Source organism: Gymnoscopelus braueri, assembly GCF_963280865.1.
Source record: "Gymnoscopelus braueri genome assembly, chromosome: 5".
Taxonomy (NCBI): Eukaryota; Metazoa; Chordata; class Actinopteri; order Myctophiformes; family Myctophidae; genus Gymnoscopelus; species Gymnoscopelus braueri.
In genome coordinates this window covers 34,284,530-34,298,517 of record NC_137606.1, presented here as the reverse complement: position 1 = coordinate 34,298,517, position 13,988 = coordinate 34,284,530, and the positions used below count along the sequence as shown (strand labels likewise).

The following is a 13,988-nucleotide window of genomic DNA, read 5'->3' as shown; positions in this document are numbered from 1 at the left end:
GTTATTTGCGACGTGTTGTGAGCTATTTTCAAATAACCAAAGTATACATTTGGAAACTTGTGAAATGGGACATTCTGCATAATGAGTACTTTTACTTTCAGTACTTAAGTATATTTTAATGTGAATACTTTTGTACTTTTACTCAAGTACATTTTGAATACCGGACTTTTATTTGTAACTGAGTATTTCTATATTATTGTGGTAATTTAACTCATGTTCAAAGCGCCAAATCTATTAGCCTACTACTCATCATGATAACCTTTTGATTGATTGATTGATTGATTGATTGATTGATGTACTTTATTTAGTAAGACATGAGAACATCAGTACATGGAAGTACAAATTCACAATACAAGGTCTACTAAACTGGGAGTCTCATTAAGCACTAAGCTTGTTTAAGATGAGATCCCCATGCACACAAATCATGATGACATATAAGAGACAGACAGATATACACACTACTATGCAGAAAGTCATGCTTACAGGTTACTGGTATGAAGAGTGAAAAAAAATATGTATTGGATGGGTGGTGATGGGTGGTGGCATATTTCACTCAATGGTGGTGCGTTTTAATGTGTACTTTTAGATAAATAAAGCATCTAATCTAATTTCATTGTTGGCTGCTCATTGATAATCTTCGATAGTTCATTTCTCCCAATTAGGTAACCTGACTCTGCTTTCAGAGCTGAAACGGTTGCTAGGCAGTGTGAGCTCACACCCCCTTGGCTCAGGCTCACACAGACACAGGCATCTCCTTCACCTGATGGGATGTATTTCAGTGCTGTGTCATATACTTACCTATGTGCCTACAGCCACGCTTTAAGAATTCAGGAGAATCTTCATATGAAAATAACAGGTAGACATTCATGGTTTTTTTTGTTCATCATTTATGTTTGCTTTTAACTTAGGAGTAAACTAGAGCCATATGGTTGGGTTTTCCTTTAGAATGTGTTATAGGCGAATGTTATAGGCTAACAGAAAATGTCGACATGATCATGACTAATTAATACACAGCTAACACATGGGCTGACATGGGTGGTATCCAGTATGGCAGTATCCAGTTAACATTTTCTTAAACACAATTATATAATCTTATCGCATTATCATTATATCATATTTTTTTCAGTGACTTTCACAAGTATCTACTGTCATGGCACACCAGGGTTATGATGGAAGTGGCCCCGTACCTCAGATGCCAGTGTACTCTATTGGGATGCCTCCTGATCACAATACAGTGAACCCAACACAAATGAACCCAGGAGCACCAGCACCCCCAGGCTACGTACCCTCTGGAGAGCCACTTCCTCCTCCAGACTTCTTAGCCCCTCAACCTGATATGATGATGACCCCCCCTGATATGATGATGGCACCAATTCCTCCGGGTTACATGTCTGCTCAGCCTCCGCCGATGATGCCAGCCCCTGACAGACCCCTGGGCTGCCCTCCAGGACTGGAGTATCTCACCCAGACTGACCAGCTGCTGGTTCATCAGAAAGTGAGTATGGCTGAAGTGATCATGGGCTGGGAGATGAACAACGTATACACAGTGAAGAACAACATTGGCCAGCAGGTGTTTATGGCCACAGAGGAAAATGACCTCTGCAGCATGCAGTGTGGCCCAGGTCGCTCCTTCACCATTCACATCCAGGACAACCTGGGGCATGAAGTCTTGAGACTGGAACGCCCTCTGCGGTGTAGTGCTTGCTGTTTCCCCTGCTGCCTGCAAGTGCTAGAAGTCCAGATTCCTCCCGCTGTCCCCATAGGCTATGTGGTGCAGAACTGGCACCCCCTCGTGCCCACGTTTACCCTCCTGAACGAGAGGAAGGAGCCCCAGCTTAAGATAAAGGGTCCGTTTTGTGACTGTAGATGCATGTCTGACATCGTCTTTGAATTGTTGTCCCTGGACGAGTCAGCCGTAGTGGGACAGATCAGTAAGCAGTGGGGGGGCTTCATGCAGGAGGGTTACACAGATGCAGACAACTTTGGAATTAAATTTCCCATGGACTTGGATGTGAAGATGAAGGCTCTGATGCTGGGAGCCTGTTTCCTCATTGACTTCATGTTCTTTGAGACAAATCCAAACTCCCATTCAAGACATTCATGACTTCAAAGGGTTTTAGACTTTCAAAGATCATTGGGTGTTTTATTGTTGTTGTTTTTTTATGTACAATGCATATCTGTTTTCAAGATTTCTTCTATACTGTGCACGCTCAAATAAATGTTTTACATTTTACAGTTTTCTACATTTTGGGCTGTACTGTAGTATATAATTGTATCCCCACATAATCTTTCCATAATGCTGTTTTTAGTGATCGTAACTAAAAAAGAGAAACTACTGTACAGCAAAGAAATGTCTCATAAAACATTATTAGAGCAGAATATTGTGTTTGTTATATAATTTTAAGGGATTAAAAGAATATACAGGCACTTGTGTTCAGAGCAGAATCACACATGGCCTTGCCTGCCATATGTTCAAGAAACAAGAGATAGTATTGCAGATAAATAATTAACAGCTGTCATTCTTACAATACGCTTGTGCGTGTGTGCGTGTGTGCGTCCGTCCGTGTGTGCGTGCAACATGTTTATTTGGCAAAAATAGATAAATAAAAACACTGAAAAAAAAAATAGGGCACGGTGGCGCAATCGGTAGCGCTGTCGCCTCACAGGATAAGGATAATTCCTTTTTTAACAGGTCGTTCAATTAAGTCCTTGCGGTCTTGTTTCCAATGAGAACCTCTGAGCAATTAGGGGTTAAGAGTCTTGCTCAGGGACAAATTTCATTTCATCGACACATATGCTGACCTGGCCTGGAACCGAACCTGGGGCAACCAGGGCCTCTGGCTCCCTAGGCGGGCTCACTAACCACTCAGCTATGGCCGCCCCAAAGCTAGATGATCCTGGCTTCGATTCCCACCAGGGACGCTGTGGGCGTGTTCTCTCCTCCACGTCATCAGTGCCCATACCCTAGGTGGGGTTGGTGAAAGGGCCTCTCTGTGTGGAGTTTGCATGTTCTCCCCGTGTCTCCTAGGGTATGTACACTCACAAAGACATGCAGTAATCCTGGTCTCTATACTGCCTCCCCCTGGTCAGCCAAGGCGCCTGATGGAGGGGAAAGGAACTGGTTGGAATAACGTGTTCCTTCCACGCGCTACGTCTAACCAGGGAACCTCCCCCCTGTCGGGTGATAAGAAGTGGCTTGCTGGCTCTCATGCATTGAAGGAGGCATGAGCTCGGCTCTAGGCTCTCCCTAGGCTGGCAGAGGGAGTGTAGCGCCCAGGATTACTTAGACAATTGGCACTGGGTGAAAAAATTGGTTACAGAATTGTGTGATAAAAAAAAAACACTGAAAATAAAAAAAAACAAGCCTCATCAAAACAACAGTGAAGCTCAAACATCAGACCTACCTGTTCAGCTTCTTTCATCAACAACTGGTTAAAGGTATAGTGTACAAAATCCCCTCACTCTCTGGCTGAGAGTGGTTAGAGTGGGATTCAGCATAGCTAATCACTTCACTTAGTGGTGGGTGGGGCCTGGTTTGAGCCTAATTTGGCACACCTGAGGTAGGCCCAGATCAAAGTCTCAACATTCGTCTGCAGGGTGAAGAGGTTGCACTGCTGTTTAGAACTTCATGTCTATGTCCACCTTGATGCCTTAATAAGTAAGTTTGTTCCTTTTCTGTTCATTAGATTGTATGTTCCTTTGACAGCTACCTGCGAGTTTACAGCTGGGAGTGGGACTCAGGTCAACTCCCATGAGGATGGGAGAAAAAGACCGACACCTCAGACAAAAAACTCGACCATAGAGTGAGGGGATTTTGTTCATATAGTGTAAGTGATATTTTTGTGTTAAAATAAATGTCTAATAGCTTTATATTCTGATAGTAATCATTGCTATAGAGTGTTTCAGCAACAGGGGTTACTGAACAAACAATTTGATCCAATCAGGAGAGACAAGTGAAAACTGGAAGTGATTTCTCTTGTTTGGATGAAATTGGCAGCCCACCTGAAAATGTATTTTATTTTTTATTAAAGAGCGGGAGAGACAGGGATACCCCTGTTTCTGAACAACAATATCATTACTATAGTATGAATATAGAGAAGAGGGGGGAAAAAAACATTTTGTTTCAAGCATAAAACATCACTTACCGCACCTTTTAAATACATTGGTGGCATGTTAACATTTGAACTAATTCTCCATCAGATCTAATTTCAAATAGGTAATAGACAGTATGTATCATACTTCTAGAATACTTTTAGTAGTAACAGTAGAGAACTGCATGCTGTAATCTGACTTATGAGATATTCATAGACGTTTCATCAGAGAACGATACACAATACACATACGGATTGATACTTTATTGCATGATCTTTTTTCATACTGATTCTTTTAGTCTGTGAACAATCCAACAAACATATATTGGGTGTTATAGCCCCCTCTCCTGGTAACAGTCTCTACTTACTGTAAACGAGAATGTATATCCGCACAATAAGTATCATTCACCACTGTCGTTGTTATAGGCTAGTTGTGGTGTGGCCATTCACTTGAGTTATAAAAATGTTTTTGAAAGATATTTATAGTTGTCAATCTTGGTGAGGTTGTATCCCTTTAGGATACACTATGCATAACAAGAAATACATAAGCTATGAAACTTACTCATGGATGACCCATCCCACTATTCAAGTTACAGGAACACTGTTTTATACTGCATTGTATTTGTTCAGTGACTTTCACAGGTACACACTGCCATGGCACACAAGATAAGTGGTCCCGTACCTCAGATGCCAGTGAACTCTTTTGGGATGGAACCTGGTCACAATACAACCAACACCAATGTTATTATTATAAGAAATAGTGTTAACATTTGTGACCCAAATGCTACAGATGGTTTGCTGAAAATGTTGATTTGCTGAAAATGTTTCTTTATGAAATAATGTCACAGAACGTGCTCTTTGGGATTATATAGAAGTAACAGCAGCACTTTAGGCTATGTTTAGAATGGCAGCCCAAATCTGATTTTTGACCTAACCAGATTGGATAGAAATCTGAATTCTAAAGATGTCCCAGTCTTGACACTCCGATACTGAAGCCTGAATTATATGCAAATAATAGTCAAGCTATTTTTGTATATACACACACACACACACACACACACACACACACACACACACACACACACACACACACACACACACACACACACACACACACGCACACACACACACAATCTCTAAGGCAACATAATAATAGGAATTAAAATGACACAGTGGATGTTAGTGATGGTCGTCACATCTGTAGAACAACATGAGCACATCTGTAGAACAACATCAGAGCTAGTTACAGGATAATGTTGTAAATTGATTGATTGACAATTTTATTTGGCAAAAAAGAATGTAAAACATCACAATTACATTTATAATACTTTTGTCTAAAAGGTCCGTCCAAAAGGAAAGAAAAGAGAAAAAAAAGAAAGAAAAAACAATATATATATACAAAAAAGGGGAGGGGGGTCGTCTGTCTACCGGGAAACTGGTACTACCTCCTATTTTGGCCTCCAGAAAGATGAGTTTTTAGGGCTGTTTTAAATGAGCCCAGCGAACTGCATTTTTTGAGGGATGGGGTTAGACTATTCTATACCTTGGTGGCTGTATCAGAGGCCTATATCACAACAGATGTCAAACTGATGTCACCATCAATCTCCAACTTGTTAATTTCATAGACGTATTGATGGCGGTAATTGTAGTTGTGTTGTATCTCATGCCCATTGACCAGAATCCTGAAAGACTGAGCCTCACAGCAAATGGTCAGCTGAAAAACAAAGGCAGATTTTTTACAAGACTTGATTGTACAAGTTATGGTTCAAAAGAGTTATAGGTCAAAATGTGAAGAAGCCAGACATTGCGCCACCATGAGGGAGATTGAAAAATGTGGGGAGGTTCACAAAGACACATGGACAGAGTGACACACGGACGGACAGCGGCGGAAACATAATGTCCGTCCCTGGCCGTTCCTGCCTGGTGATCTACAGATAGTGATGAAATCATGTAGTTGTAACTGTACCGTAAAGGGCTGTCCCCTGAAGAAGGGCAATCCTCCCGAGCGCTCTTCTTTACCCCACTTGTCTTGCAGAAGGCTGTTACGCACCACTGCGTTCTCACTGAAACGTGGGTTGTAATGCAGTGAAATGCCTGAGTGGAAGTGTAGGTTTACAACGAACCTGCAAGAAAACACAGGGGAACATGTGGTTAGTATACTGACAGTTGGTTAAGGCGACTTACCTGACAGCACTCGCATGAATTTATCCAAAACTGGACACATTACACCTTTAGTAACAAAGGGAAACATATTCTCAGTTTATTGTTCTGTTCTTACAGGTTCTTACAGAAATTACACTCAAGATTTTTGCTGTGCTCTTGCAGTTGTGCTTAATACAGAAGGAACACGGGGAACCTAGAAGAGTGAATGAGCTGTGTGGTTTATCACTGAACTTGACCGTTGAACATTAAATTCCACATAATACAGTTTAGAATCAGAATCAGAATCAGTTTTATTGTCACATCACAGGTTTACAAGGTAAAAAAGTGGGTGAAATTCTTTTTTGTACATCGTTCCCATCGCAACGTTAGTTTCCATAGAAAGAAGAGGGGGGGGGGGGGAGAAGAAGAGGGTGGGGGGCAGGTGGGAAGGAGATCAAAAACAAGAGAGCAACAGAAGGCCAGACAAGTTATCTACATATTTACAAATTACCTGAGATAATAAAAAAAACTAAAAAACTAAACTAAGGTGCCTGAGCATAGCAGCAATGTATTGTATACTGTGCATGTTATACTTATACTGTGCATGATAGACAAAGGACGTTAAGGTGCTTAGAGGAAAAGGAGCACAATAAAAAGACCCAAAAAAAGTCAGTGCGTTATACAAGGGATTAAGGTGCAAAAGGTCAGTGCGTGTCCACCTAGAGTGGACTGACCCTAGTATAATCCGCATGTAGCTCCATGAGGGAGTGCAACAAAAGTCATTTGTACCTGGTGTAGTCCACAGGTGTGTCCGAGGGGGGGCTAAAGTCCAAGTAATTGTCCCTGGTATAATCCACAGGTGTGTTCAGGAAGAGCCAGAAAAAGTCTGCGCCGCCTGCTGTCAGGCTGCTGAACTCATCCAGGCTTATGCCCCATTCAGCATTCTGACAGCGGCTGGATTGAAACTACACCAAAATCTGGTGGTGGAACTCTTGATACTGCGGTAGAGCCCCTTGCCCGGTCGCGGTCGTTGTAGGGGGTTGAACAGTCTGTGACTTGGGTGGTGCTTGTCCTTGATGATGCGCTTGGCTTTGACCACGCACCGCTTTTTGTACAGTTCCTGGAGCGCTGGGAGCTCGATTCCCATTATCCGCTCTGCCGATCGCACTACTCGTTGTAGGCTGACCTTTTCTCGGGCAGTGCAGTTCCCGTACCAGGCCGTGACACAGCCTGTTAGGATGCCTTCAACAGAACTGTTGTAGTACAGCCTAAGGATGCGACGTCCTACTCCGAGCTTCTTCAGGCGGCGGAGCCAGTACAGTCGCTGCTGAGCCTTTTTCCTCACGTGTGTGGAGTGCGTCTCCCATTTGAGGTCCTCCTCGATGTGTACTCCGAGGAACTTGAACTCGCTGACCCTTTCCACTGCAGCACCGTCGATGAGGATGGGCGCATGGTCTCTCCGCGGCCTCCTGAAGTCCACGATCAGTTCTTTGGTCTTGTCGACGTTGAGAGAGAGGTTGTTCTCACGGCACCAGTGTGCCAGTGATTTGATCTCCTCTCTGTAGTCAGACTCGTCGTTGTTGACGATTCGGCCTATCACTGTCGTGTCGTCCGCGTACTTTATGATGGTGTTGGAGACATGTGTGGCTATGCAGTCATACGTGTACAGGGAGTAGAGGAGAGGGCTCAGCACGCATCCCTGGGGTGCTCCAGTGTTGAGGGTCAGGGGGTCGGATGTGATGCTGCCCATTCTCACCACCTGATGTCGGTTGGACAAGAAGTCCTGTATCCAGTCGCACATGCTTGGGTGTAGCCCTAGGTGTCTGAGCTTTTTGTCAAGTATTGCTGGGACAATGGTGTTGAATGCTGAGCTGTAGTCCACGAACAGCATACGTACATATTTGTCCTTCAGCAGCTTGTTGTCCATGTGCGAGAGGACGGTGTGGAGAGCCATGGCAATAGCGTCGTCGGTGGATCTGTTTTTGCGGTATGCATACTGCCACGGATCCAGCGAGGCAGGTAGCGTGGAGCTGATGTATTCCCTCACCAGTTTCTCGAAACACTTGCTGACGATCGGGGTGAGAGCAACAGGTCTCCAGTCGTTCAGGCATGTCACTTTGGCCTTTTTGGGAATGGGCACAATGGTTGACATTTTGAACCCTGCAGGGACCACAGCCAGGGAGAGGGAGAGGTTAAAGATGTCAGCGAAGACACCCGCCAGCTGGTCTGCACATGTCTTAAGGACCCGGCCTGGAATCCCATCAGGTCCGGCTGCCTTGTGGATGTTGACCCGTGTGAAGGCTGTACGCACTTCTCTCTCCGAGATGGTTAGAGGAGGGTTCTCCTCTGCTGGTGCTGCTGATGGCCCCGCTTGGCTGCCGCGGTTGGAGCTGATCTCAAACCGGCCGTAGAAAGTGTTCAGTTCGTTGGGGAGGGAGGCAGGCGGGTTCACCTCGCTTCTGGTTCTTGTTTTGCAGTCTGTCAAGGTGTGTACTGCCTGCCATGTGCTCCTGATGTCGCCACTGCTGAGTTTGTCTTGCATCTTTTTTGTGTAGGCCTTTTTCGCCTTCCTGATGGCGCTGTTTAGGGCCGCGCGCGTCGTGTTGCGCGTTTCCACGTCGCCAGATTTGAAACCAGCGTCCCGTTCATGCAGATGTGCACGTACTCCGCTGTCCATCCATGGTTTCTGATTGGGATAGATCCGAACTGTCTTTTTTGGGACTATGTCATCTATGCACTTGCTGATAAAGCCAGTGACTGAGTCTGAGAGTTCGTTGATGTTATTCCCAGCGGCGTTCTTAAACATCCCCCAGTCAGTCTGGTAGAAGCAGGATTGTAGCATAGCGTCTGTGTCCTCAGACCAGATTCGGATTTCCTTCTCAACGACCGGCTCCCTTTTTAGCCTCTGTTTGTAGGCAGGTAGCAGCTGGATGGCGTCGTGGTCAGAGCTTCCTAGCGGTGGGCGGCGGAGAGCTTTGTATCCATCCTTGAAGGGCGTGTAGCAGTGGTCAAGAATATTGTCACCACGGGTACTGCAGGCGACATGCTGGTGGAATTTGGGAAAGACCTTTTTTAAGTCTGTCCGGTTGAAGTCGCCTAGGCAGATGACTGCGCAGTCCGGGTGGCGATTTTCTTGTGCACTGATCGCCTGGTGTAATTCCCTCATAGCTGTGTCCTTATTAGCTCCAGGATGAATGTAAACAACGGCTACAATCACGATGCTGAAGTCGCGTGGTAGGTAGAAAGGACGGCAGGCTATGATTAAAAGTTCAAGGTCTGGTGAGCAGTGACTGTCTAGGATTTTAACATCTTTGCACCAGTTGTTGTTGATCAAGGCACAAACTCCCCCCCCACGTTGCTTACCGCTCAGTACAGGATCTCTGTCCTTCCTATACGCGGTGAAGCCAGGAGGAGTGATAGAAGAATCAGATGCTAACTCCGTTAGCCACGTCTCTGTTAGCACAACAACACAAGTCCTCCTCGTCTCTGCGTTGTATTTAACGCGCGCCAGTAAGTCGTCCATAGTGGTCACTGTTCTTGATTCACACAGAGATCTAACGTTCGCTAGCAGGATTGAAGGCAGTGCAGGTTTATATCCACGTTTTGTTGTTCTTACGAGAACTCCCGCTCTAGTGCCTCTTCGCCACGGTCTTTTTCGTCGGGGGTTTGTTGATCCAGCCGGAACAAAGGGGACCCCACCCCCCACCCAGCCGAGTGGAAGGTTTTCAGCAAAAAAGTCCGGAATTCTGTGTGTAATCGCTGTGCTAATGTCCATAAGTGCTTGTCTGTCATAACTCCTTAGACACGCGACGGTGTAGGGAAAGAAGAGAAGGCTAAAAAATACTAAAAAGATGGAAAAACGTTGCGATGTTACGGAGCATGTACGAATGCGGCCGTCCTTCATGGCGCTTCCGGAGATTTTTTCCGGAGTTTAGACAGTTTTCCAAAAATATGGATTAAAATAATAGTTAATTATTGTTGGGCAGGTTGCAGTCGCACAGCAGTGTTTTCCCTGATTAAATAAAATAACTTTATCGATACATTTTGATTGAAAAAGGCAGCATAAACGGTGCTTTCTCAACTCACTATAATAAAGGAGTGTGTTTAATCATGTGGCAGTGTGGCTCCCCCAGGGTAGGAACTGGGAATAGAGTTGGTACTGGTAAAGTGCCCTTTTTATTGAGCCCCCTGCCTCCCAAAATGTCTGTGCATGGTAACATACCTTATGGCATTTTCTTTAACCACTCCCTTAATAATGATGACCCTTCCTGGGTTAAGTCCATTGATGGCTCTCGCGTATGGCAGCGAAATCATCTGTGTATGACTCCTTTGACTGGGAGGTCTCGGTCCCTGCAGGATATAAACGACAGCATGACAGTACATGTGTAGGGCAAAAAGAAATATGAAGGATAAACACCACCCTACCTAACGCAGTGGTTCTCAACTTTTTCAGGCCGTGACCCCCCAAAATAATGATATTTGAACCTGACACGCACTTGGAATGGAGGAGTTGAGGCATTACATTTAGTTTGACTCTGTTCCACAGATAAATATTGTGAAAATAGCCGATCTACAGGCTGTTTGTTAAATGCTAAATGGAAAGCACTGGAGCTTTCACAGCTCAAGGCTCAGAAAAAAGAACACAAAAAAAAAGAACAAAAACAAAATAAAACGACTGTAAGAATCCTGCAGCAGCAAAAATCTTACTTGTAAGTGGAATAGATGGAATAGATGGAATAGATGGAATCTGATGTATATATTGTATGTGTGCCTTCCGCTTCTTTGCACAGCTGCTGCTAATCTTCCGTTTCTCCTAAGCCACTGATAAAGATAATGACTATGCCTTCTGCTCTGAAACTGCTGCTAGAACAGTGGTTCTCAACCTTTTCAGGCCGTGACCCCCAAAATAATGATATTTGAACTGGGGACCACCCCACCCTGATGAGCACTTGGAATTGTAGCAGTCGAGGCATTACATTTAGTTTGACTCGGTTCCACAGATAAATATTGTGAAAATAACAGATCTATTTTCAATTTTTTTCTCCTTTTTCTTATATTATTTGACGCAGAAATGGTATTTTTCTTTCTTTCCTTTTTTTTTTAATGTATTAAAAAGGTCTTAAAAGTCCTGAAATTGTCACTTCACTATCATCTGGGGACCCCCTCAAAATCATGGGGCGGACACCCCTGGGGGTCCTGACCTACAGGTTGAGAACCACTGTGCTAGAGGACATTGTACCTGTTTGAAGAGGTTTAACATAACTGCCGTTCTACCTGTACTTAAAATTCATTTCTATCTTATAATCTTTGTTTGCATTACATCCAGTATTATTATATTTTTTCTTTGTTGTTGCTAAATTGTGTTGTTAGCACTGTCTCTGCATCCTGTTGCTTGTACCTGTATGAGTGACAAATAAATACCTCTTGATGTAATAAAGTTATATGAGCGCTAACATGGAACAGATTAAAGCATGAACTCTGCTCTGAAGCTGTTAAGAAATTGGTGCAGAGGAGAACAGAGCTTTAATGGTTCAATGGTGGAGACAACAATTATAACCAATATGGAATAAAGAAAAATATATTATACCTACAAAAAAGTTATAACAGACAAAATAAAAAGTGATCATCATCTGACATTGAAATACAATTGTCAGTCTACAATTGTCAGTCTAAAGTATCCGAGCAGCCTAAAATGACCAACAGCTAAATCTATACAGGTTGACACTGCAGACCAGATTAAATACACATACATACCCGACGAAAGGCAGACATGATTTGATGTGGGTATGCTTATTGTCCCCCAAATAGTCTTCTGTTCACTTTTACACAGCTGATGTGATAGTCATTTGGACAGGTTTCTACGCTAGTAGTCTGACTTATAACTCCAGTAGTGTACGTAGGTTTCGTTTCCTCGCAGTAGGAGGTACGTGTTTAGTGTTTACACAAGGTTCAATGAGAGACATCATAAAAGTCAATATACCACAGGCTGCTTTGGGGGGGGGGGTCCAGTTTGTTACATAACATCTGCGTGTTGAGGAGTGACATAGAAATAAGAATAAAATGTATCTATCTAGATTTCAGTGGTGGAAAAAGTACTCCATCATTTTACTTAAGTAGCAGTATCAATACTGCAATGTAGAAATACTTGACTTGAGTAAAAGTGCAAAAGTATTGGCATCAAATTGTACTTAAAGTACCAAAAGTAGAAGTACTCATTATGCAGAATGTCCCATTTCAAGTTTTCAAATGTGTAAAATGTATTAAAATCGTTTAAAAATAGCCAATCTACAAGCTCACAATCCGACGCATCGCGACGCATTGAGCTTGTAGATTGGCTATTTTCAAATGGCCGAAATGAATATAGGGTTGAAGTGGTTAATGTATCTTTTGTAATAATACTAAAAATCAGAAAAGTAAAGTTTTCAAAGAATAGTGGAGTAAAAGTGCAATATTTGCCTCTGGGATGTAGTGAAGTAAAAGTACTGAAAACTGGAAACACTCAACTGACTCAAGTAAAGTAAAAATCTCAAAATTGTACTTAAGTACAGTACTTGATTAAATGTACTTAGTTACTTACACCACTGCTAGATTTTGATTTCTCACAGTAGCCGGTAATTACAGTACATAAGGTCACAGCATGAGTCATCATGAGTCAATAATGCACTCCTCTGCTCCAGCCAATACAAATGCCTCCTCATGCTTGTTCTGTTGACAAATTTGACCAAATTGACAATGACTAAAACATTAAAACATCACATTACTACTTAAAATAAGACATTTTCTTATGCTTCCTCTGGTTAGGAATAGGGACAGATGGGAGACCGAACTGGGTGAAACCTTTTCTGATGAATGGTGGGATTGGTTTAATTCATCAACATCCGGCCTCATTCAATTAAAAAATTTCTGCAAATCAAAACTTGCCACGATATACCCTGGAATTGATGATAAATGTGACCGTTGTGCCCTATCACCGGCTAACCACACTCATATGTTTTGGTCTTGCCCCGGTACACTTCTGGACCAAAGTCTTTGAAATTCTGTCTGCTATTTTCTCGGTCCGTCTGGAGCCCTCACCCCAGATAGCCGTTTTTGGAGTTCCACCAGACTTCCAGCTTTTAACCACAAAAAGGTCAAATGTAGTAGCGTTTACCACACTGTTAGCAAGACGCAGGATTTTGTTATGATGGAAATCCCCAAACCCTCCTTCCGTGGCTATGTGGCTTAAAGGACGTGATGAGTTTTTTGAAAAGATTAAGTTCACAACCAGAGTGTCAACAGACAAATTCTTTTCTATCTGGCAGCCATTCATTTCTTATTTTGAGAGCCTGACAGTGCTTCCAACAGGCTAAATTTCATAAATGTTTTCTTCTCTTTTTTTTTTTTGCTTTTACCAAAATGGGGATCTAGACCTCTGTATGTCTGTGGTGAGATATGACTGATCGACAGTGTTTTATGACAGCATTCCGGCTCTGTGTTGCCTACAAGGGCCTGTGGCGCGTTTGCATCTGAGCAATCCATCTTGTGTGTCTATTTTTGTTTTTGTCTATTTTTTGTAAAAACTTATTTTTTCTTAATTTTTCCTGCTTTTATTGTGAACATTTCTTTTTAAATTATATTTATTATTTATTTTCTATTACATTCCACTGTCTATGCCAAATTTTAAATCATGTCTATATGTTTGTTTGTCAGGTACGTACATTTCTTTATTCCTCTGCATTTGTTACAGATTTTTTGTCTTTATTTTTTGAAAAGGAA

The 13,988-nt window shown here is 42.9% G+C and overlaps 2 protein-coding genes across 2 annotated transcripts; one reads left to right on the top strand and one right to left on the bottom strand.

The window, feature by feature from the left end:
• Positions 1-1,408: 1,408 nt before the first annotated feature.
• Positions 1,409-2,104, top strand: LOC308085877 (phospholipid scramblase 1; the record flags this gene model as incomplete). Its single annotated transcript, XM_080429192.1, has 1 exon — positions 1,409-2,104. The coding sequence occupies one exon, from the start codon at positions 1,409-1,411 to the stop codon at positions 2,102-2,104; it is 696 nt and encodes a 231-aa protein (XP_080285318.1).
• Positions 2,105-5,356: 3,252 nt separating this feature from the next.
• Positions 5,357-12,109, bottom strand: LOC308086123 (galectin-5-like). Its single transcript, XM_080429523.1, has 4 exons — positions 11,988-12,109; positions 10,456-10,583; positions 6,058-6,214; positions 5,357-5,805 (listed from the first exon to the last, which is right to left on the bottom strand). The coding sequence occupies exons 1-4, from the start codon at positions 12,003-12,005 to the stop codon at positions 5,656-5,658; spliced, it is 453 nt and encodes a 150-aa protein (XP_080285649.1). The 5' UTR covers positions 12,006-12,109; the 3' UTR covers positions 5,357-5,655.
• Between the last annotated feature and the right edge of the window lie 1,879 nt (positions 12,110-13,988).